At 34.9% G+C, this 23,603-nt stretch overlaps 4 protein-coding genes across 6 annotated transcripts; 2 read left to right on the top strand and 2 right to left on the bottom strand.

The window, feature by feature from the left end:
- LOC18596137 (nucleosome assembly protein 1;4) lies at nucleotides 1,588-5,596 on the bottom strand. Of its 2 annotated transcripts, XM_007024424.2 has the most exons (11): nucleotides 5,366-5,596; nucleotides 5,123-5,166; nucleotides 4,761-4,856; nucleotides 3,754-3,846; nucleotides 3,465-3,552; nucleotides 3,314-3,375; nucleotides 3,039-3,226; nucleotides 2,779-2,956; nucleotides 2,639-2,682; nucleotides 2,098-2,296; nucleotides 1,588-1,873 (listed from the first exon to the last, which is right to left on the bottom strand). In XM_007024424.2, exons 1-11 carry the CDS (start codon nucleotides 5,433-5,435, stop codon nucleotides 1,805-1,807), a joined length of 1,131 nt encoding a protein of 376 aa, XP_007024486.1. In that variant the 5' UTR covers nucleotides 5,436-5,596; the 3' UTR covers nucleotides 1,588-1,804. The 2 variants fall into 2 exon arrangements, with proteins under 2 accessions (XP_007024486.1, XP_017979439.1); XM_018123950.1 differs by lacking the exons at nucleotides 5,123-5,166; nucleotides 5,366-5,596 and having other exon boundaries at nucleotides 3,754-3,986; nucleotides 4,761-4,852.
- LOC18596138 (mitotic apparatus protein p62) lies at nucleotides 6,596-7,888 on the bottom strand. Its single transcript, XM_007024427.2, has 2 exons — nucleotides 7,381-7,888; nucleotides 6,596-7,210 (listed from the first exon to the last, which is right to left on the bottom strand). Exons 1-2 carry the CDS (start codon nucleotides 7,799-7,801, stop codon nucleotides 6,714-6,716), a joined length of 918 nt encoding a protein of 305 aa, XP_007024489.2. The 5' UTR covers nucleotides 7,802-7,888; the 3' UTR covers nucleotides 6,596-6,713.
- LOC18596136 (WD-40 repeat-containing protein MSI4) lies at nucleotides 9,451-17,034 on the top strand. 2 transcript variants are annotated; one of them, XM_018122492.1, is made up of 15 exons: nucleotides 9,451-9,763; nucleotides 10,141-10,204; nucleotides 10,687-10,773; nucleotides 10,908-10,970; nucleotides 11,319-11,384; nucleotides 11,533-11,607; nucleotides 11,905-11,980; nucleotides 12,918-13,143; nucleotides 13,346-13,427; nucleotides 14,559-14,632; nucleotides 15,096-15,207; nucleotides 15,332-15,406; nucleotides 15,578-15,657; nucleotides 16,093-16,192; nucleotides 16,668-17,034. In XM_018122492.1, exons 1-15 carry the CDS (start codon nucleotides 9,519-9,521, stop codon nucleotides 16,764-16,766), a joined length of 1,524 nt encoding a protein of 507 aa, XP_017977981.1. In that variant the 5' UTR covers nucleotides 9,451-9,518; the 3' UTR covers nucleotides 16,767-17,034. The 2 variants fall into 2 exon arrangements, with proteins under 2 accessions (XP_017977981.1, XP_017977982.1); XM_018122493.1 differs by lacking the exons at nucleotides 14,559-14,632; nucleotides 15,096-15,207.
- On the top strand, nucleotides 18,258-23,081 carry LOC18596135 (transmembrane 9 superfamily member 7). The gene is made up of 7 exons (XM_007024418.2): nucleotides 18,258-18,567; nucleotides 19,986-20,150; nucleotides 20,275-20,384; nucleotides 20,571-20,679; nucleotides 20,759-20,871; nucleotides 21,334-21,484; nucleotides 21,568-23,081. Exons 1-7 carry the CDS (start codon nucleotides 18,466-18,468, stop codon nucleotides 22,723-22,725), a joined length of 1,908 nt encoding a protein of 635 aa, XP_007024480.1. The 5' UTR covers nucleotides 18,258-18,465; the 3' UTR covers nucleotides 22,726-23,081.

The following is a 23,603-nucleotide window of genomic DNA, read 5'->3' as shown; positions in this document are numbered from 1 at the left end:
AATTATTTGCCTAACATGGTAGTGTTATTCGGCAAGAAGAAAAAAAGTTCGTTTATTTGGCATACATTACATATCAATGCGGGACCCATGATTCACAAAGGAATTTATCACTTGTTATACCAATACAGACCAGAAGGTGTGGTCCGGAGCTTTAAGGCATGGGATCACTCCACATATACGGATCTCCTCAACTGAACCCCCATTAATCACGCCATGCCATCTATCTATCACTAGCCGTACGATCTGGTCGGTTGCTGGTCTGGACCGGTTGGCCATTCTCTACAGTGTCACAATCGACTCCAAAGACGGCCAGGTCCAAACACACTACTGACCAACACTTTAGAGCATGGATCCAGTCACCAAAAGATCCTCTGATGGCACCCACAGCCCAGACCAAAATCAATGCAAAGTTCATTTGGAGACCCAACCACGGCTGGTCAGGCCCTGACGGGAAATGATCAGGGACTAGCACTTGTATACAAAACAAAAGCACATTTGGTTCAGGCTACACACCCTTTACATTCTGACGAGGACACTGGAAGTGTCGGAGTTCCCAGATTTTTCCCTGCTTCTGTTCGTAGCCAAGATGGTGTTCAATTATTGGTCCTAATGCTAAACACGTGCTCAAAGTCAGCTCAGATGACACTATTGGAACATATGACGGTGCCAAGGGTATCCATGTTCCAGATAAAGGAGCTGTGGAGAGTGATTCAGGTTTAAGATATAAATTATGGAATAGTTTATGCCTCAAAGACTAGTTTAGACAGCAGCCAAGAATCGGCGAAATCTTATGGGGTTGGATTAACGAATCATCTAAGCTTGGATGATGATATCAAGAAAGGATTGTCTAAGATCCAGCAACTATCAATATCGCAACTATATTTAATACCTTCGACATGAGTACCCGGTTTACAACGCTTAACCATGTTGCCATAGTTGCAACATGTTTAATTATGGAGAATAACTATTCAGTTCTCCGCTTTTGATTTTGTTTAATTCTCTTCTTTTAATTTTATTTAGTTCACAGAGTGACCATTTTGAGAGAAGTCAAAATAGTTATTATCAACCCCTTCGGTAATAACTATTCCAAAAGGATTGAAATGAATTAAACAAAATTTGAACAAAAATACCCTTGCAAATTTTGTGAAATTACTACCTGATATATAATAAAACCTAACCCTAACATAGAAAACTTTTCTTTTTCCACTTTTTCCTTCACTTTACCTCATTTGCCTTTCTCTTGCTCTCTCTAAATTTCTCCACCCTCTTCGTCTTCAAACATAGAAGATAGTGGCAAGGGCAGTGGTCGACCGACGCCTCCAAAGCAAATTATTCTTCTAATTAGAAATTTTTTTGAAAAAGTTTCTAATCTATTCTTCTAACTTGAATCTTTTTTAAAATATTTTTATTATGAATAAATCAAACAAGCTTTCTTATTTCCTAACTTTTGCTCCTAATCCCTGTCAACTAGGGAATTATTCTCCATTACCAAGCAAATTAAGAGATTATAGAACTTGAAAAATGGAAAAACAAATTCGTAATCTTCCGAAGGCTAATCAGAAAATGCTGAGAACAACAGTGGAACGATTTCAACAAAAGTTGCACAATACTATATTAACTGACCATTTACAATTTAAACAGTGCATACGTTTAGAGTTTCCACTGCAAAATAACAGCAATGGCCAACCAAATACTCCATAAAAGAAAAACATTAAAACAAAAGTTAAACCAAAGCAATGGGCAAACAATTAGGGAGAATATTGATCACTCAAAATTTTATGCAACCAACAAGGCATCAAAAATACTACTGTTGCTGGCACAGTGGAGGAAGCTCACCTTGCTGACCTCGACCAGCTTTTGCACTTCCATTCCTCTGCAATTTAAAGAGGACGTTATCAAATCACAAAAACATCACATGCCTTGTAAAGCCCACGTCTAGAGTGTACATATAGTACCATCTCATCATAGGCCCAATAACTGAATGCAGGAAATTTTCAACAAACGAAATGATAAATAGACGGAAATTTCAGAAACAAGCCAGTACAGAAGTTCAAGTGCAAGATTATGGGTTCAGTGAAATGTTAATGAGCTATTAACCTTTTTTTTCCCCTTGCCTTCTTCTTCCTCATCTTCCTCATCTTCTTCCTTGTCGCCATCTTCATCCTCTTCATCGTCACCATCTTCGTCATCACTGTCATCGAAATCACCTTCTAAGCCATCATACTCATTCCCCTGAACAGCTTCCCCCGTAAACCATGATACTGCATGAGGAATTAGTTTGTCCCGAATCGTCGAACTACACACAACACTCCAACATGTCACTTGAGCAATGAAAAACAGATAAGATCCAACACCTATCTCATACAAGCAAAGTGAAAGGATGACATATTTCACTTATGGCACTAGTTTCTTCACATTTCAAGAAATAGCGATGAAAATTCTCACTTACAATTTTCCCCATTTTCATTTCTTACGTAGCATCAATGACAATTCTTCTCAGTGCAAAATGATTTTATTCTTAAAAAGGTACTAAATGAAAAACATTTTTAATGCCACAATGACCTTACCCTGGCAAGGTAATAAACAAATAAATCAGTCTTCTTATTATATCTAATGAAGAGAGATACCAGAACCTCACCCAATGTTATAGTCATGCTCCATCCGATCTTGAAGTTCTTCAGCCTGTTGATAGATACATCAAAGGAACTAAGAAAAATAATCCATACAATTATTGAATTTTCCTTGGCTTCTTATTTCAAAAGAAAATGCTGAACTTACAAGCTCATCATCAATATCATCATCATCATCAGGAATCTGCGGAGGGTTGAAGAAGTTGAAGAAACTGTTACAATTTTCAGTTTTTGTGATGGGCTTAACGATCTTCGATCCTTTTTTTGGCTTCTTTTTCAGGACCTTCTGTGTTAGGCATTTTCCAGGATACCATTCTATCTTCGTTCTACAAATTACCCAATGTTATAAGATATTTATAGAAGGGGTGATGTAAAATGTTCTCAGTACAGCAGCATACATTAACTTACCCAATTGCTTTCTCCAAAATGGGCTCATTTTCATCATCAACCACATGATATGTTTTTGCCAGGACAGAGTTCTTAAAATAAGGATTAGAATCAAAGAAAAATTCCAGCTTGAAACCCTTAGGATCATTGATTCTACCCCACTTGATATCTTTAAGATATTTGAGAGCCCCTTCATCCCGTTCTGAAATCTATGCCAGAAAAGAATATATCACAACATACATTTTCCAAAACCAAAGATAAAACTCCTTAGACAAAGGCTTATACAATTCACATACTTTGTCAGCCAACATTTCATTACTTTTCATTGCAGTGAGCCAAAAGTCAGGCACTCCTTTTTCTGCATTTAAGATTACATCAACCCAAGCTCAGGAATAATGCATTGATACAATTTCAGAAATATTGCATGAGATAACCAAACTCCAATACCTTCTGCACTTTTATTCCCTCCTCCGTCGATTACAGCTTCATTTGTTTCTCCTTCAACTTTCAATACTCCATTCACAATTTCATATCTCTGCTTTTTTATTATTATTATTATTGAAAAAGAAGAAAGAATGAAGATAAAGAGGAAGGCTAACACAATCAGCCAAGCAATACCAGAAGAAATATGCATGTGAATAAATCAAGCCTCATGAAACAAGAAACATCATAATATACCAAGGTTGAGATATGAAATAATGAAACATTAACATCCCAAAAAATAGTCCCTACAGACCTTAGTATAAAGCGGTTCATAAAATTTCTCATATTTAGCCTCCAATGCAGCTCTCTCCTCAAAAAACTTCTTCTCCAGCTCATCATGTTCACTCTGCAAATTGAATGTGTGTGACAGTATTCTTCTTATAAAACCAAACAAAGTCATAGTCCAATACTCCAACTAATTTCAGGAGCAAGAGTGTCAAACTCCAATTATGTTTAACATCACCATTCTTCAGCCAAATCCCATCACTGTAAGCGTTAAAGACCAAGTGAAAAATCATCTTAAATCCCACCATCAGTAATATGGTAAATAGAAAAGTCACACAAGGAAATCTGGTTTTGAGTTCAAGGAAAGTTGATACTAAAGGAACCAAAGAAAAAAATAAGAGCTAAGCTTGAAAACACTATGAACATTATAGTTATACATGATGTGCATGAGCCGTAATTCCTATCAACTGTTCAGGTATTCATAAAACCAGTATTTAAGGAGATGTAAGTAAGGTCTCTCTGAGTAACTCAACATATTAACTAGTTGAAAACAAGCAATTTTGAGAACAACAGCCAGAGAAACCAAACAACAGAACGTTTATACCTGAATGTCAAACTGTTGTGACTTAGAAATCAAACAATCAAAGCAACCACAATTGAAAAGTGATCCATGTAACTTATTCAAACATCAATCAGCATTCCAATAAATTATCCTCAAACAAGCACAGCATACTCATTAGCACAAGTTACTTTTACAGAGCAAAAGTTTATTCGCAAGGCAACAAATTGACAAACCACAAATTGCCAACTCCCACTCGAAAGAATGACGGTGAGTTTCTCTAAGTAAAGACCAATATAACAACTTTGAGAAGCTAGCAATCTTGATTGGGGAAAAGCATGAATTGGCATGTTGAATCACATCACTCAAATTGCCAACAAGGAGCATGTAATTAGATGTACAATACACACACGTGTATGGAGTCAAACAACAAAACAGGAAGAAAAAGAAGAAGAGAATTTGAAAAGGACACAAACCTGAGTCTCTCTGAGAACCTCCACACGCTTTCTGACATTTGGTGATAGAGTTTCTAGAATATCATTATGTTGTCCCGCTAAACTTTGAAGCTTATTCTGCAAAAATAGCCAAGAAAAGAGGGGAAAACACACAAATCTAAATCACATCGTAATAATAACACAACTTCACAGTTCACATACCATCCTCAAAACTATGTATATGAATGGTGAGCGATCAGTGCTCAAAACTTTAAGACCGCTTCTAAATAATACAAGCTAAGCATTGCTTTCATATGTTTGTTTCTATTCTAAAAAAGATTTCCATTCCATTTTGACATCAAAATAGAAAAGCAGAAGCATTATAAATAACAAGAATCACTTGCCTTAAGCGCATTAACAAGCCCGGCGCGATCTTCTGCGCTAAGAGCTAGAGACAAAACAATGAGATGATCAAGAAACTTCAGATAATCTCAAATACTGATTAATCAGACACTGATTTCAAATAAAATCACAAGCGAACTCATAAAAAAACTGCAAAATAGGTAAAAGATAATCAAAAGGATTATTCCACACGCCATTTTAACAAAAGCGAGACAGGAAGAACGTAAGGGTTTAAGGTGGGATACCGGCAGCAGCAGCCGGGAGGGCCGCGCGGAGGTCAGACACGTCGACGTTATCTGCGTTGTCGTTACTCATTTTCTGGCGTAAAATGGCTGTTTTGGAAGCGAGAAAAGGAAAAGGAAAGGGAAAGACAAAGGAAACTCGGCAAGGGGAGAGGAAAAAGAGGGGGTGAGAATGAGTGATAGGAATCGTTATTTTAATGGAGAGTAAAGTGAGGGAGTCCCAGAGACACTGACTGAGGGTGGTAATTGAATGTCACGCGCGGTTGAGGAACGTCCTACTTAACAAGGAAGTGGATATGTCAGTTGGACCCACAAAAACCACCTGAACTGACTGTTTTGCTGATGACAAGATTAAACGGCTAATTTGCCGCCTTTTTTATAAATAAATTTGAAGAAAATAGATTTAGGGAGAACAAGATAGAAAGTAAGATATAGTTTCATTTTATTTTGTAGGATTGAACTGACATTACCATAAATCCATAATAACAGATCAATTAATGAAATTACTGGAGATATCTACTACCATCAGTGAAATGTGTGGAGATTCGTACTAACTATATTTATCAAGACTCTTTGAAATTTGAAATTTGAAATCTGAAATGACGCTTGTAATGCTTTCTTTGTATTACTACTTTTCAACCACCCTTTTGTTTTATTTGTTTATTTGGAAATTTGGCTTTTACAAGGTAAAAATAATAAATAGAAATAGCATGTATTATTTCATTAAAAATTTCGATAAATTTGTACTTAAAATTAGTTTTGGGATAATTCAATGAATGGCTTTTATACAGTAGTGCCAAGAAGAAGAATGACGATGCGGTTTCTTTCTTTCTGGTCTTGAATAAAACTGAAATGAAGTGTTTCTATGCTTTCCACTTCCCAATTCCCATGCCATCCTAACCCAAACAGATCACAAGGTTTTAAGTTTCATAGCAGTTTGAAATTTGAATGCCCCCGACAGATATTCCTTCCCGGAAATGAGATTAGCAAGCATTTCTACATCAGAAATATGCAAGTTGCCAAAAAAGCTGAGGCATCTTCACCTCCTTTGTCAAAGCCTTTAAGGCATATTCCTCGGATGCAGCTCATAGCATTCATCAGGTAACTACTAAAAGAAACAAACCGAATAGCCTATGGACTATATATATCACAAAATATATATATATATATATATATATATATATATATATATATATAACTCATTGAAATTAGCCTTACAAAAGATTCAAGAAATAAACTACAACACTTGTTGCATACTCATTGTTCTTCACCCCATGTTTGCAGACAAGACAGCCACTCTTAACTTGGATGTCATGCTAGTTAAAACAGGTTAAATGGGAAAGCTGTCTACTTACTCATCATCCTCGTTGTCCTCATCTTCATCATCAAAATCTTCCTCCTCTTCTTCATCCAATTCGCTTTCTTCTTCTAATTCTGCATCATCATCCTCCACAATAAACCCTCCAAGTGTTTCATCATCTTCATCTGCACCGTTTCCTTCCCCTGCAGAAACAGATTTCTTCCGCACAGAACTTCTATTTTTTCCACCACTATCCTTCTTTGATTTGTCACGTTCCTTTGATCTCGTAGAATAAACTGCTCTCTGAACCTTTCTTCCTTTCGCGTTAACATCCTTATCATCCTCACTCTCACCAGTCCAGTCGTCATCATTGTCTCCTTTCCTTCTCTTGCTCCCCTTACGTCCCCTCCTCCTTTCTCCACCAGCTTCATCATCATCCTCACTATCTTTTCCGGATTCCTCAAGGAACCAGTCCCAATTCTTTATATTACGGATGCTTTCATTCGGATATTGATCAAACTCATGCCCCATTACGAGAAAGCCAAATTCTGCATTTACCACTTTATTATACAACTAGAAAAAATAAATTTGCCAAATATGAAAGTTATAAACAGTTCAAATGAAAGATGATTAAAATTAATCTTCCTGGATTTTCTTTTCTCAGTGATCGAACTCAAACTAAATCTAACGAACTTAACAAAGAAAAAGTCATTCTTACCTTTAACAGGGTCAATATCTTCTATATCAACAATCTCTGCTCCACTCTCACTCCCTAAATCTCCTTCTTCTTCTTTTCCATTTTCTTCACTCTTCTTCAAGACAAACCAAACAGGGATTCGACTCGAAACGCAGAGCCAATCGCCATCTGCCAGCTCATCTTTGTCGGAATTTTTAAAAACCTTAATCGCTCCGTTTTTTCTGCTACGTACCCAAACCGGGTTCTTGCCTGTAACTTCGAATGAAACCCTAGGCTCCTTTTGGGTCTCGCCTTTTTTGTCTACCGGAGTTCCGAGCTCAAGTAAAACGTGATGGCGAGACACGGTCCGGTCGCTGGTGTTGAACCCTGAGCCTCTTCCGAATACGGTCTTGAAACCATACTTTAGCGCCAATTTTGAACCATTTGCTCCTTCGATTTCCATCACCTTTTTCCCTGCTCTTTTAACAACGGTTTGGTCGATTGAATTTTGAAATGAACATTTGGATCTTTAATTTTGGTCTAGGCGCTTAGCGCCGCTATAAAGACGGCACCGTTTCATTTGCTCTTTTTCTTCCCACCAACGAATGACTCTTTAAATAATAATAATTAATTAATACTAATAGCAAAAACTCATCGGAATCAAGGGGAATGAGGGCACATACATTCTTTGTAGCGTACTCAATTAAATTCAACAAATCACTGATTACGATGTAATTATATTATATTACATTTCGTAATATTATTAAAAATATTTTTATTTTATTACTTTATTAAAAATATTTTAAAAATATTATAATTTTTTATATATATAAATTTCAAAAAATATCTCCTTGTTACTTTTCGTAGTATTTTTTATTTGATGACGGATGATAACTGTTAATAAAATTTATATTATTTTTAAAATAAAATATATAACATAAATAATTATATTAAGTATGAAAATAAATAATATATGACATTAAAAAATATATATAATATTATATAAAAATTAATAATAAAAAATGTAAGTATGTTAAACTTATATTTTAATAAATAAAAGTAATTTTATAAATTTATATTATATTCTTAGTTAAGTACTTATAAACTAAATGTTGTAATATTGTTTGTCTTATATTTTAATTATTACTTTATTTATATACCAAATATTACAATGTTATCTTCTCTCAATCATATTAATTGTAATTACATTACTTATAATCATATTTAATTGTAAAATACCAAATGTCACCCTAATATTAAACTTATTCAAAATGACAATATTCCTTTTACAAATGTTACTTTATTTCGTCCATTATTTGAGAGTCCAGTCTATCTCAAAGTGGCTTGCTTGATATTATTAATGTCTTTCATTTAGTCGGTCGACTTATAATTGCTTTCTATACATCTCATTTTTTTAGTTATCTTGCAAATCCTCCCTCAACCACCAAGTATTATTTCTTTTGGATGTTTCTCACATTATTTTGAAGTAAGAAGTACGCTATACCTACCCATTCTAGCATTGAGTCTGAATATCATGCTTTTACATATGCTACTTCAAAATGACTTTGGTTTTGTTTAATATTGGAGGATACATGCATCGCCCAATCTTCTGTCATTGCCCTTCACATTGATGTTCAGAGAGCTGTCCAAATTGCTTACAAATCATGTGTTTCATGAGCACACCAAATATATTAAAATTAATTATTATTTTGTACATCATCATGTCACTCGAGGGACTCTTCATTTTACTTTCATGTTTTCTTCAAATCAAATTACTAATATCATTGCTAAAAACTCATATTCCATACCACCTTAAATTTATTGGAGAGTGTTATAATTATACTAAGGGTTCGCTGGGTAATTAAAAAATAATTTATTAAGTAAAATTTTTTGTGTAAAATATGTTATAAAAAAATTTAATATTTTAAATTATTTAAATAAACAGTTAAAAATATTTTCTGTTATTTGAATTATACATAAAATGTTTTAAAAATAAAATTTTCGTCTTTTTATCAGGATAATGTATACATATATATTCTATAATATAAAAATTAAATTCAAAATATTACCTATTTTTCTTGTCTGCCGTACCATGGCTAGTTGATCAGTACGGCTGAATCAAAACGAGTCCATAATGACAGGTCTCTCCTCACGGGGACACGGGAACGCGACTCAACTCTATGCAAAACCCAAGAAAATCGGCGGAGGCGGGAAAATTTATTAGACATAAAGAAAACAAAGGCAAAAAGAAAAACAAAGAGAGGGAGGAGAGAGAAACTAGAAGAAGGGAAAGGGTAGGGAAAAAAATGGAGGCTGAGAAAGGGAGATCAGTGGAGGAGAGATACACTCAATGGAAGTCTCTGGTGCCTGTCCTCTACGATTGGCTCGCTAATCACAACCTCGTTTGGCCTTCTCTCTCTTGCCGGTCCGTATACACACACACTCACACTCTCTCTCTCTCTCTCTCTCTCTCTCTCTCCTCCCGCCTCTCTAGGGCTTCGACTTTAAGAATTTTTGATAATGTGTTTGGTTTCTGAGAAAATGAAGGAAAGAGCTAAAAGGGAAAATAAATAATTTTTGCAATGTACCAAATGTTTGCTGTTGTTTTGGATTTTATATTTCTGTTTTTGGTTTTTTTCAGGCGCATTTAATGTCTTTTTTATTAAATTTGATACTGTTATAATTAGTAATTTTTTGTGTATGGAAAATGGCGATGAATATGCAACTCTTTTAAGTTACAGAGTTTCAACCATCAAACTGGAAAAGGAGTGGCAGTTATATTTTGTAGTTTTCTGATTTTAGGTGGGGCCCGCAACTAGAGCAAGCTACTTACAAGAATCGCCAGCGTCTTTACCTTTCAGAACAGGCAAGTCGCTGTTTGTGGAAGAATTTGAAATTGGATCCTTATTGTTCTACTACTATGTTTATATCTAACAGAAGAAAAAGGCAGTTACCCTTAGTGCTACATTTGAACGGGAAACTTGTTATTCGAAGGTGGTTATTGAGTTGCTCTTTGTACATTAATTCTAGTAAATGAGAGGAGTTTACTGGGAAACCCCATTAATTTTTGTTTTGCTTCTTCTTGCTGTTGGATTTGAGTGAGCCTGGTAACTTACTTCCACGTTGGCCTTCACAACGGGTAAAGCTGCAGACATAAAACATTATTGTGTTTTTGAAATTTTTCCATGCGTGAGAAAGAAGTGTGAACTTATGGTGTTTTTTTATTTGGCTTTATACATACCAATCTACTTTAGAGAACGGTCGTTTGTTCTGATTGACTCTCGACATTCTTTTGCTTGTTTTTTGATTCATCCTGGTTGCTCAAGTTTCATTTGTGTCTAAAACCAGACTGATGGAAGTGTTCCAAACACACTTGTAATAGCGAACTGTGAGGTTGTTAAACCTAGGGTTGCAGCTGCAGAGCACATTTCTCAGGTGATATGATTTATAATACTATTTCCTTTTTCCCTATTTAGCTCATATGCTTTCCTTTATAATCAAAATTTTTATCTGGATTTTGTCTAAATTATTGGAATTGCTGTGGTACTCGTTTCTTGCTTGATTTGCAGTTCAATGAAGAAGCACGCTCTCCCTTTGTGAAGAAATATAAAACTATTATACACCCTGGCGAGGTATTTGTGACTCCCATTCTCCCCTTGTTTTAAACTTAACTAATTAGTTGCTCTGGTAGTTTATTGATCTGATAAAAACTAAGTTTTCATTAAGATGGTGCCTCCATGGAGTAGTTTTTAATTACTGAAATAAAAATGGAGAAAAAATAGATTGCTTTCTAGAAAGGACAGGGTTTATTCAAAGAACTTCTGATATAACTTAATACACAGGAGAAAGTCATTTATCTATTAAGTTATATGAAACCTTTCTTTATGATTCTCTAAATGATGAAACTTTCTTGTAACTCCAATGGAATTTTGAAGGAATCTGTTGGAGTCATTTAGCATGCTATGATTGTCATTTTGCAGGTGAATAGAATCAGAGAACTTCCACAGAACAGCAAGATAGTGGCAACACACACTGATAGTCCTGATGTAAGCATTTATTACTTTCGTCTTTCTCTTTCAGATAAAGAAAACTAAGGATGCAAAGATGTCTAACTTATGTTTGTTTTTGTTGTATTTGAAACGTATAAGCCATTGATGCTCAATGTGGACTGAGTAGTTTGAATTTTCGACATAGGTCCTCATTTGGGATTTAGAGGCCCAACCAAATCGTCATGCTGTGCTGGGAGCTACAGATTCTCGCCCAGATCTGGTGTGTGCTGAAGGGAATTAAGTTTTTGATATTTTTATCAATGCCTTTTTGTCTTTAATTTTCATTTGAAAATTTTGTGACTATATCTGTATACTTACCCGTAACAATCAAGCCAATCTGCTTGTTTAATTATCCAAAAAGAAAAAATATCTGCACATTTCATGATTGCATAAATTACATTAAAACTTTTACTTACAGACCTTCAGAAAATTATAATAGTAGCTTCTGCTAGATGGAAATTTCATTTCATGTTCTTGTCATCAGGTTGTCTTTAACTTAGAATCTACTATCTTACAGATATTGACTGGACATCAGGATGATGCTGAATTTGCTCTTGCTATGTGCCCAACTGAACCCTTTGTGCTATCTGGAGGTTGGAATCATTTTCTTACATTCATGGACTTTTAAAATCTTTGTATAACGTAATTCTTGGCTAGGCCATAGTTAGATAACATAGGGTGCATATGCATGTTGCTCTGCATATTTACTATTATTATTCAAGTATTACTGAGTGATGTAGTTGTCATATGTTCACATTTATTCTTCTTACAGTATTTGTCAAAATAAGAAACTATCTTTGATGCAACTGCTACTGTAATGAAACAAGATTTTTCTTTTGACTTTTAAAAATAATATGCTTTTCCAGAAAAAAGAACTTTTAGAAATATGCTTGTTAAATTGGATATAAACATAATATTTACCGGGTATATTTAATGCATTTTCTTCTCTGGATATGTGATTGACAATATGACTTTTGCTGTCTCTTAGCTTTTGGTGGCCATTGGGGTGAGACAGCTTATGGTCTTAAACCAAGGCTTAGTCTTGTGGTAATTGTGGTGATTTTACTCAGAGTCTTTGGAAACATGTTATCGACTTGAAGTGTAGTTTTTGGTATAGTGAATTGTGGCACTCCAGTAGTCAATTCTTATTATGTGTTGGTTCGTTGAGGGGCACTACCATCATGAGGGATTGTTTTTTTCTCCCTTCCAAAGTGGATGGTCAGACAGTCTGTCTTATGTTCTATTGGTTTTGTCTGATTTTTAAACTTCTTGAGGCAAATGGAGTATACATGCAGCTTGTACGTTTGCAATACAGTCAGCTTATTCCAATTACCTTGGAGAAACTGGAAAAAGTTGGCACTATAGGTATATTCTTTAATGGATGCCTGCATGCAGGACTCCTTCTGGAAAATTTAAATAATATACTATTGTTCCATGTGCTGGAAACTTAATCAATTATTTTCCTCTTTGTCTGTTACATTTTGGTTTTCATCTCAAATAATCCTTCTGACCAAGGAGAGTTACTGGCAGGCAAGGACAAGTCAGTGGTTTTGTGGAGCATTCATGATCAGATCTCTACTCTTGCCATGGAGCCAGGGCCCACAAAGTCTCCAGGATCTACTGGCACAAGTACAAAACATGCCTCTAAGGGTGGTGGGAATAATGATAAACCTGTGGATGGCCCTGTCATTGGGCCACGAGGTATCTACCAGGGCCATGAGGATACTGTTGAAGATGTACAATTCTGCCCGTCGAGGTAACTGGCTTGATCACTGTCATGGTTTGAATTATTGTTACTTCATGATTTACGTGACGCAGTTGTCGATGCAAGATGTGTCATTTTTTTCAAAAATTTATTACCTAAAGTTTATTCGATGTCATCTGTAGATCTTTCCTGCATCCTTTTAACTATACAAAAAATTTACGAGGAGTCCTTTCTCTGATTTACTTGTGTTTAGCACTCAGGAATTCTGCAGTGTAGGTGATGATTCTTGTCTTATATTATGGGATGCAAGAGCCGGCGTCACTCCAGCTGTCAAGGTTTGAATTCTTCTTTGTATAAATCACATCAGCGGTCTGCCTTTGATGAGAAAACTTTTAGTGGATATTAGCAGTGGCGGATCCAAGATTTTGTACGAGGGGTGGCTAAAGAGCAATCAAGGTCATGGATCGGGTCAATGATGTCATTAATCATTTTTGAAAAAAATTAAATTATAACATAAAATTTCATTAACAATTTACATATAAGTTTTAAACCTTAAGAAAAAAAAGAAGTAAAATAGAAAAAAAAAACTAAATCCATGTCAATGGTGTTGGTAATCTTTTTCTTAAATAATTCTAGAACGAAAAGAAAAAAAAAAAGAGAAAACAAGCTTTGAACCCAAGAAAAAAAAGAAAAGGAAAAAAGAAAAAAAGGATAAAAAATAATTCTAAAAAAAGTGAAAGAAAAATTTCTAAAATTTAGGCTTAGAAGGGACTGAGCCTAACTCCTTTAAAATTTAGCAAAAAGACTTACCACTATTCCAAACCAATATGTTTTATAAGTTTAGGGGGTGGCAAAGCTATACATTTGCTATTTTATACACATTAAAAAAAAAAAAAACTGAGGGGTGGCTGCCGCCACCTCTGCCACCCCTCTGCCTCCGCCACTGGATATTAGTGACCCATGATGTGTTATAGCCTTATAGATGTCATTCTTTATCATGCTTAAATGTTCAGTGGCTATATCTTCAAACCCTTGCCATCTTGATTACTGGACAAAAAGCCCCTTCGAGTGGTGAGGACTGCTGTTTACCAAATATGTCAGTAACAGTGAAGGGAATGGTGTTTTGGTCCTAGTGAAGGCTGCCACCAAGGGTTGCTAGGCATTGCTTGTGGTAAAGGGGTACATTTAGCATTTTTTTAAATTTTAAAGTAGTGCAGTATAGAGGAAAGGAAAATGCATGTTATACACGGTTTGATGCACAAATATCTACATCTTAAAATCATTATTTATGTTCTCTTCAAATATCCTCTTTATCGCATTGCCTTTTTGTTTGCTGTCTTGTGCACTTCTCCTGCATTCTTCTCAAAGTCTCAATACTTCTTTGACAATTTGAAATTTCCTTGTAGATGGTTGTAGTTTTTTCTTTCTTATAAATTGTTTCTTTTTTTCTTTGGGGGTATGAGCAGGTTGAGAAAGCTCATAATGCTGATCTTCATTGTGTTGATTGGAATCCTCATGATGTAAATCTCATTTTGACAGGGTATATAGTTCTCTTAGACATTACACTTGTATTCTCTATTAGGTCGCAATGTGGGATGTTCTGGTCAACTTTTACATTTTACATCCCGTATCTTTATGAACCACTATATATATATATATATATATATATATATATATATGTATGTATATGTATATATATACATATACATATACATAATATATGTATGTATATGTATATGTATATGTTATATATATGTATATATTATATGTATGTATATATGTATCTNACATTTTACATCCCGTATCTTTATGAACCACTATATATATATATATATATATATATATATATATATGTATGTATATGTATATATATGTATATGTATATGTATATATATATATGTATGTATATGTATATGTATATGTATATATATGTATATATGTATATGTATGTATATATGTATATGTATATATCATTGGCTTTTAATTTAGTCTGCATTTATTAGGTCTGCTGATAATACTGTTCACATGTTTGACCGTCGAAACCTCACTTCGGGTGGAATTGGATCACCTGTTCATAAATTTGAGGGTCACAGTGCTGCTGTCCTTTGTGTACAGGTGCCAAGGAAACTTTCTAGCAGACTTGCTTAGCTCCAAATCTCAAATGTTCTCTGTTATGTATTAATAAAAGGGAATGCTTTTAGATGTTCATGTTATGACAAAAATATTCTTGTCTTTGCAGTGGTCCCCAGACAAGTCATCAGTCTTTGGAAGTTCTGCTGAGGATGGGATATTAAATATCTGGGATCATGAGAAGGTGTGAAGTTAAACACTTCTTCAAGACAACTGTGCTCTTCCTCTCTTTCTCTCATTTTATAGAAAATAGGACAGATTAGAGCTAAGAAACTGAAGAATCAAGAAATCTAGTTGGAAAATCTTTTGATATATATATTTCTGCTACTGCATGTATGACAAAGTTGTTTTTCAGATTGGGAAAAAGCAAGATACTGCTGGATCCAGGGCAGCAAATGCTCCTCCTGGCTTATTCTTTCAGCATGCTGGGCATAGGTATAGAGCTCTATATTCTTTCCTAAGTTAAGAATCACTCTCTGGAAATCCTGATATTTCTAATGTATCTATGTTTGAGATATGCCATAGGGGACATCTGTATGCTGCATACAAATATTTTTACCAGATGGCCTGTTGATTATGTTCTAGTGTTTCAATGCCTTTTCGTGTTTCTTGTTGCACTTAACAAATAGGTTAGATTTTTATGTGTATGATGATAAAAAACGGGAATTATGCCTTTGTATGATCCCCTCCCCCCATAATGTACAATTTTAAATTTTAGATGGTGTATTGGAATCGTCAGTCTTAATTTCCTGTGGTTCATTTGAAGATGGTAAACTTGCATAGTCTTTGAACAGTGAACTCTGCTGTCAACGTAATCTTTTAAAAGAAACATTTCAACATTGGGTGATTAAGTTGTATATATGTGTACAGAGACAAGGTTGTTGACTTTCACTGGAATGCATCTGATCCATGGACAATTGTCAGTGTGTCGGATGATTGTGAAAGCACTAATGGTGGTGGTACTCTACAGGTAATTAAACTTATTTCCGTTTAATATTTACAAATGGACTTTCGCTATTACATTATTGCGGCTTTAGGTGGTTCTTCAATCTTTTATTACTTGTTTCTTTGTGTTCTGTTTTGCTACCGACGGATTAAGATATACTAACATGGGAAAATTATTGAAACTGGAGCTCAGCAGCGTAATTTACAGTAAAGATTTAGTATTTAGTATCTCATCACCTCCTTTGCCCCAACACCATGTACAATATGCTGCATCATATGGAACAGGTTGGTGCAATGGCACTACTTTGTCCATATAGGACGTGGCCCTTATTGGAGATATAGTAGAAAGGTACAAATTAAATGGAGTCCTAGTCATAGATAGATTTATATTGTTTTATATAACCACTGTAGAGATCTGATGCTTCCCTCCTAAAGAAGAGAAAAAATTTGGATGCTTAAAACATACAAACGTGACTGAACCAAGTGATGTTTTGGTGCAGATGTGGCGGATGATTGATTTGATTTATCGTCCTGCGGAGGAGGTCCTAGCTGAGCTGGACAAGTTTAAATCTCACATCCTGGCATGTGAAAAAAATTAGTGAAGCTCGATGTTCTTTAGTCCTAAGTTTCTGAAACTAGATCTGTTGCTTGAGAACCATCCTTTCTTGTGTAGGGAAAACAAATTTGAGGTACGAATGGTAATGGATAATACTTGGTTGGTTGGTAGGCCCTCTTAAACCTTGCTTGTCACCTACTTTTTCTCTTCGTTTTTCAATGTTAATGATTGTTCTAATGACACGTGTTAACATCTTTCTGTGATCAACACCATACTCAATTTACAAGTTTGAATAGTATGAATTTTAACTAGTGCTGATAGCAAGGGTTTTAGTTATAGAGGGTTTTTTTTTTTTTTATTTGAAGGAAAGAGATTCGAATTTTATTTTTTTAAATAAAAAAATTATGCATTAATTAATGATTCAATGTTTGAATTGAACGTGGGTTTTAGGTATGGAGTTTGATAGGTGTACATTTAAGGCGGTGCTTTTCCTAGGGAGGATTGTTGGAACTTGAAAGCGGTGATGGCCCACGGTTGGCTGGGCTTACACTGCTGAAAAACGTATGCAAGGATATATATATGGACCACTGTTCGCTTCAATTCCAGTTCTCGAATGGGAATTTCATCGTTGCTGGGTTTTGAAGGGAATTTAAGCGCTCCCAACTTTAGAAGTATAAAATGCCTCTGATCATTTTTTTTAATCGTTTGTTTACTCGTCCATTCTAATATTTTAGGAGAGCGGCATATCATGAATTAGGAAACCATTTCTCCAGCTACTTAAAGGGTCACGCCATGAATAAAGATGTCAATGATTAGGATATTTAATATTTTTTTAGTTATTTTTAGATAGGATATTTGAGTTTTTTAAATGTTTGATTAAATTTTAAAATTGTTATTCGAATTTGTATTTGAATATTTTTGTTATTATCTATTAAACATAAAATTAATATATATATATATATATGTATTAATTAAAAATTAATTAATTAAAANCAGATAATAATTTTACTATTTGAATTCAATTATAAGATATTTTAATTTTATTTAATTTAGTCAAGTAATATTATTATTATTACTTTATATATGATTACAAAGTACATATTACTATTCTCATGAAAATAAATTCACGGGCTACTAAAAAAATTTACAATAATAAATTTCTTAAAAATGATAACAAAGGACTTGAGTTAAAAGACACGCATCATTGTCTTGCCGATAAAACATGGCAAAATCATTGCATGCTTAGCTTCAAAATATTGTTAAAAAATGAAGAATAATCAAAGTTAAGAGATTTCATTTCCTTGCAGGATTAAAGCATACTATAATCTAGACCAAATTATTTTGACTAAGGAAATAAAAAAAAAAAGTAACAGTCAGGCAAAAAAGAAAAGAAATTGGTAATTATCAAGTTTTCTAATTGAAAATTGAAAGCTTGTCCTTTTTTTTTTTTTTGTTGGAGGGTTAAACTTAAAACTTAAAAATAAATATATAAAATGTCGGGTTCGCAAAACCCAAAATAAGAAAACGAAAAAAAAAAAACTAATAGGCAGAAGCTCTGTGTAGTTTAGTAGAGTACTCTGCTTGCTTCCCTGACCATTTTCCAAAGGCTTATATTATCCATCCCAACTCTTTCAACTCTTCTCTCTCTGTCTTTCTCTTTCTCTGTCTCTCCCTCTCTTTCTTTTTCCCAATCTCTCTAGAAGCAGTGACCAGACCAATCGAAGAAGAAAGAAGAGGAGAAGATGGGAACGAAGAGGAAAACTCTCTTCTTCGCTTTTCTGCTGCTGCTATCCACTGCTCACTCCTTCTACCTCCCTGGTGTCGCCCCGCGCGATTTCCAAATGGTACCCTCTTTCTCTCTCTCTCTCTCTCTCTCTCTCGGGGTTTATCTTTGCTCGTCTTATCTTTAATGTTTTTGTTGATTTCTGGTTGAGTTTTGTTTTTGTTGATGGAGATAGGGGTTGGATCTAGGGTTTTAATGGTTTGATCTGATGTGTTACTGTTTCATTCTTTTAGATCTGTAGTTCTGTTCTGTCTCCTTTTGGGTTTTGATTTTTTTTATTTGATTTTTGTTTTAGTGGTAATTGCCTTGCTTGTTCTGGATTTCGATTCTAAAATGGTGGACTAGTAATAGTGTAAGCTGAAAATAGATTATTCAGTTGAGTATGCCTGAGTTTTTTTTTTTTTTAAAGATTAAAGTGAAATTACAGAGAAAATCAATATTTGCTAACCCTATTTGTTATTTTTGGAATCTTAATGCTGAGAGAATCATATATTGTTTAACAAATGATGGAGTATTATAAATGTAAGGCAGATTGCCCACTTGTAATGTTTTTTGGCAAGAGATTTTGCTACTGTATCAGTTTTTTTTTTTTAAATTAACAATGCAAGTAAGAAGAGGAAAGTATAAGCATGAATGAGAGATCTATTGCCTTTTGCAAAATATGAATCTGAATTAACTTATCTTGGCTTAGAACCACACTTTCTTTCAAGAAGTTTATGTTTAAATCAATAATTATTATGCTAGCTCAATCTTCATATTTGGCTTCCATATTGTATGATGCCCAAATAAGCACCATGTCTCCTGATTGTGCAACGTGAATAGCAACTCCTAAAGGAATTTAGCTTTGGATTCATAATACTAGTTTACTCTGATGCATGATTATTCTTGATTGCTTATAGCTTATCATTTTGATCTTAGGGGGGCATTTGGTGTGGGGTCATGAGAGGGGGTGATAGAGCTCTCAGTTGCAATGGTAATGATCACCGATATGAGGAAATAAAAGCTACTTCATTCTTTGTCTAGATCTTACTTTTTGTGTTTCATAATATCTTTTAAAGTTAAGGATGTGATCGCTTTCACCTTATTTCCTTTTATCAAAAACTATGAAGAGATTACAATAGTTCTTCAAGTTCCAAGGGATCACTGACTATAGGCTTGAAAATATAAGAGCATATGCATGGAATGGAAAAGTCACATGGTGCTTGGGATATCTGTTTGTACAATTTAAAGTTGGTAAATATGTCAGTGCTGATTTGCATTGCACTAATAGACTTGCATTTTCCTCAAGGTCACATATTACTTTGCTTGAAACATTTTTTCCCTTTTCTGATTTTGGGGGCAGGGGGCATGTGGAGGGTATATTCAGATTATTATTGTCCAATTCTGAATTATGGTGAAGATATTTTTTGTAATGGTTTCATGTCCTTTATTGTTTGTAATATTGTGTCTTAAACTGTCCTTTTTTCTGATTCTGAACAGGGCAATCCCCTTTCTGTAAAAGTGAACAAATTGTCATCTACAAAGACACAACTTCCATATGATTATTACTACTTAAACTACTGTAAGCCATCCAAGATTGTTAACAGTGCTGAAAATTTGGGGGAGGTGCTACGTGGTGACCGCATAGAGAATTCCATCTACACCGTGAGCATCTGTTACCTTTCTTAGCGTAATTTACTTGCTGTTGGCAACAAGTAGAATTTTATGAAGGGTTTATAGGTAGTTTCTGCAATTCTTACCTAATTGTTTATCATGTGTTTTGCCCCAGTTTGATATGAGGGAGGATCAGCCTTGTAAAGCAGTCTGTCGAAAAAAACTTGATGCTGAATCTGCAAAGAATTTCAAGGAAAAAATTGATGATGAATATCGAGTTAATATGTAAGTAACAAATATAATGCCAAAGATTCATGTTTCCTTGCTCCTTTTTCTTTATGGAGATGTTTTATGTGATTTTTACCTCTATTGCTTTTAAATGTTGTTTCCTGCGACTCTCCTCTTTCTCCTTTTGCTGCTCGTAAACTGGTGGTGCATGTTTATACTGAATTATATGGAGTTGATGCACAGGATTCTTGACAATCTTCCAGTCGCTGTTCTTAGACAAAGGAGAGATGGAAGTCAGTCAACAACATATGAACATGGTTTCCGTGTTGGATTCAAGGGGAATTATGCTGGGGTAAGCTTTAGGAAGCTAGTATTGTGTTGGAAGTTTTATGTGTTTCTTATTTATCTTAATAATTTATATGCCTTTGCAGAGCAAGGAGGAGAAGTATTTTATCAACAACCACTTGAGCTTCAGGGTCATGTTTCACAGGGACACTGAAACTGATGCTGCTCGAATTGTTGGATTTGAGGTTACCCCAAACAGGTTTTCTTCCAATTTCATGACTCTCTTTTTGTCTTTTTGCATTTGTTTTGACACTTAATTAAACTCTGTTTATTAGTAGCTTTTGTGGATTTGGATTATGAAGCATTGTTGCAACTTAATCCTCTTCAATTTCCTTATCTGGCCTTAGAGGGGAACAGGGTTAAACTCATCATAATGGTATTCTAAGTAAATATAGTCACTGGAAGTTATCTACTACTTCAGATTTTTTTTATGTGCTTAAAGAGTTACTGTTCTTCAATTTATTCAAAATATGGTTAAAGTAGCAATTTGTGTTGCCCTTTTTGAAAGATGCTGAAAGAATTACTGAAACTGTGTTGAAATTTTTGTACATTATGCAACATAAGAAACTAGGATTTTAGGAACAGGGTAATTTTCTGTTGGTTATCAAATGAGTGGCCCACTTATGTCATTATTGTTTATATGTATGGCTTTTATAAACAGCATTAATCATGAATACAAGGAATGGGATGAGAAGAATCCCCAGATAACGACATGCAATAAGGACACCAAAAATCTAATTCAAGGTAGCACTGTTCCACAAGAAGTTGATGTAGGCAAGGAGGTTGTGTTCACATATGATGTAACTTTCAAGGTACAGTGCCTGCTCTTTCTCTTTCTTGTCATTGTTTTTCTATTGTATATCCTAATGCACAGGTTAACTTGTGGTTTCTTCAGGAGAGTGATATCAAATGGGCTTCTCGTTGGGACACATACCTTCTGATGAACGATGATCAGATCCACTGGTTCTCCATTATAAACTCACTGATGATTGTTCTCTTCCTATCCGGCATGGTGGCCATGATCATGATGAGAACATTATACAAAGATATTGCAAACTATAATCAGTTGGAAACCCAAGACGAGGCTCAGGAAGAAACAGGATGGAAACTTGTCCATGGAGATGCCTTTAGGGCTCCTATCAATTACGGTTTACTCTGTGTTTATGTTGGTACAGGTGTCCAGATCTTGGCAATGACACTTGTGACAATGATATTTGCATTGCTGGGCTTTTTATCTCCTTCCAATCGTGGAGGGCTAATGACTGCTATGGTTCTCTTGTGGGTTTTCATGGGAATATTTGCCGGTTACTCCTCAGCACGTCTATACAAAATGTTCAAGGGCACAGAGTGGAAGAGAAATACTTTAAAAACTGCATTTATGTTTCCAGGTATCCTCTTTGCTGTCTTCTTTGTGCTGAATGCACTAATTTGGGGAGAGCAATCTTCTGGTGCAGTCCCGTTTGGAACAATGTTTGCTCTTGTTTGCTTATGGTTTGGTATATCAGTTCCATTAGTCTTTGTTGGGAGTTACTTGGGTTTCAAAAAGCCAGCCATTGAAGACCCTGTGAAGACCAACAAAATTCCCAGGCAGATACCAGAGCAGGCATGGTATATGAAGCCAGTCTTCTCTATACTCATTGGAGGCATTCTTCCATTTGGAGCTGTTTTTATTGAGCTGTTCTTCATCTTGACATCAATATGGCTGAATCAGTTCTATTACATCTTTGGCTTCCTTTTCATAGTGTTCATCATTTTAATAATCACTTGCGCCGAGATAACAATTGTGCTATGCTACTTCCAGTTGTGCAGTGAAGACTACCACTGGTGGTGGAGATCTTACTTGACTGCTGGCTCCTCTGCTCTTTACCTTTTCCTGTACTCAGTTTTCTACTTCTTTACCAAGTTGGAGATCACAAAGCTGGTTTCAGGCATCCTTTACTTTGGGTACATGGTAATTGTTTCATATGCCTTCTTTGTCCTGACAGGGACAATTGGCTTCTATGCTTGCTTCTGGTTTGTTAGGAAGATCTACTCCTCTGTGAAAATTGACTGAGATGAGAATGTAGAAAGAGGGTCAGATCTATGCAAATTACGGGGTGGAAGAGAGGAAAGCATGATATGGACTTTTTCAGCTGTCGACTTTTTCGGGATAATGATATGCAATGGAAATTTTTATTTCCTACTGTCTCTACAATCTCTTTTCATTAGGTAGGCTTGGTCTGTTATTTTGTCTACACTGTTAAAAGTTATGTACTGTACTCTTTTATCTAGTTTCTGCAAGGAGTAACATTTGTGATCTAGTCTTTAGATATTTTGATACTTAGATATCCACTGTCAACAAAACAATCAGGAATTTGTGAATTCTTTAATGCTTCTTAATTGGCTTGAGTATACTCCAAATTGTTCCTCCTTGGTTGAGTCTAGCATTGCATCCCATTGTAGTAGTAGTAGTATGCAGTTTAAATTGTTAGGTCCCGCAAATCATTACATACTACTGTTTGCTTTAACACAGTGAATAAGGGGCCTGAATCAGTTTCCATTCTCCATTTCAACTTCTTTATTTCCATTTTAACATTAGATGATTATCTTTCATTGTGCATTATTATCCTAGTTTATGCTCTATGTTCATAGGCTTTGTTTCATCCAATTTAGTAATTCAAGCTGATCTTTATTCCATTTCTTCTCCTGTCATGTTGAAGAGAACCTAAGCTATTTTTGTCTAATTGATAATTCTGTACAAAATTTATCAACCTATTTGATAATGCAAAATTTTGGCCTAATGCTTGTCTCATTTCGTGGTGGTTGGTACTTATTGAGGTGAAGTTGGTTTTTGTCTTCACAACTCTCCATTCCTGGTTTAATTTATTTGATCTTAGGATTAGTACAATTACACCGATTTTTAAAGCAGGAAGAGGCCATTCCTATTTGCCA

Source organism: Theobroma cacao, chromosome 6, assembly GCF_000208745.1.
Source record: "Theobroma cacao cultivar B97-61/B2 chromosome 6, Criollo_cocoa_genome_V2, whole genome shotgun sequence".
Taxonomy (NCBI): Eukaryota; Viridiplantae; Streptophyta; class Magnoliopsida; order Malvales; family Malvaceae; genus Theobroma; species Theobroma cacao.
Note: the sequence above shows the minus strand (reverse complement) of the source record. Positions and strands in the feature narration are given on the sequence as shown.

What these genes read in the sequence shown, in the direction of transcription:
- LOC18596137 (XM_007024424.2), bottom strand. Translation starts at nt 5,435, where the DNA reads ATGAGTAACGACAACGCAGATAACGTCGACGTGTCTGACCTCCGCGCG. An exon ending in AGGGAATAAAAGTGCAGAAG is followed by an intron (nt 3,376 to 3,464) that starts GTATTGGAGTTT and finishes TCTTAAATGCAG; the next exon opens with AAAAAGGAGTGCCTGACTTT. An exon ending in ATGATATTGATGATGAGCTT is followed by an intron (nt 2,683 to 2,778) that starts GTAAGTTCAGCA and finishes ATCTATCAACAG; the next exon opens with GCTGAAGAACTTCAAGATCG.
- LOC18596138 (XM_007024427.2), bottom strand. Translation starts at nt 7,801, where the DNA reads ATGGAAATCGAAGGAGCAAATGGTTCAAAATTGGCGCTAAAGTATGGT. An exon ending in AGATATTGACCCTGTTAAAG is followed by an intron (nt 7,211 to 7,380) that starts GTAAGAATGACT and finishes TGGTAAATGCAG; the next exon opens with AATTTGGCTTTCTCGTAATG.
- LOC18596136 (XM_018122492.1), top strand. Translation starts at nt 9,519, where the DNA reads ATGCAAAACCCAAGAAAATCGGCGGAGGCGGGAAAATTTATTAGACAT. An exon ending in TGGCCTTCTCTCTCTTGCCG is followed by an intron (nt 9,764 to 10,140) that starts GTCCGTATACAC and finishes TTCTGATTTTAG; the next exon opens with GTGGGGCCCGCAACTAGAGC. An exon ending in GTAAATCTCATTTTGACAGG is followed by an intron (nt 14,633 to 15,095) that starts GTATATAGTTCT and finishes TGCATTTATTAG; the next exon opens with GTCTGCTGATAATACTGTTC.
- LOC18596135 (XM_007024418.2), top strand. Translation starts at nt 18,466, where the DNA reads ATGGGAACGAAGAGGAAAACTCTCTTCTTCGCTTTTCTGCTGCTGCTA. An exon ending in TAGAGAATTCCATCTACACC is followed by an intron (nt 20,151 to 20,274) that starts GTGAGCATCTGT and finishes GTTTTGCCCCAG; the next exon opens with TTTGATATGAGGGAGGATCA. An exon ending in TTTGAGGTTACCCCAAACAG is followed by an intron (nt 20,872 to 21,333) that starts GTTTTCTTCCAA and finishes TTTTATAAACAG; the next exon opens with CATTAATCATGAATACAAGG.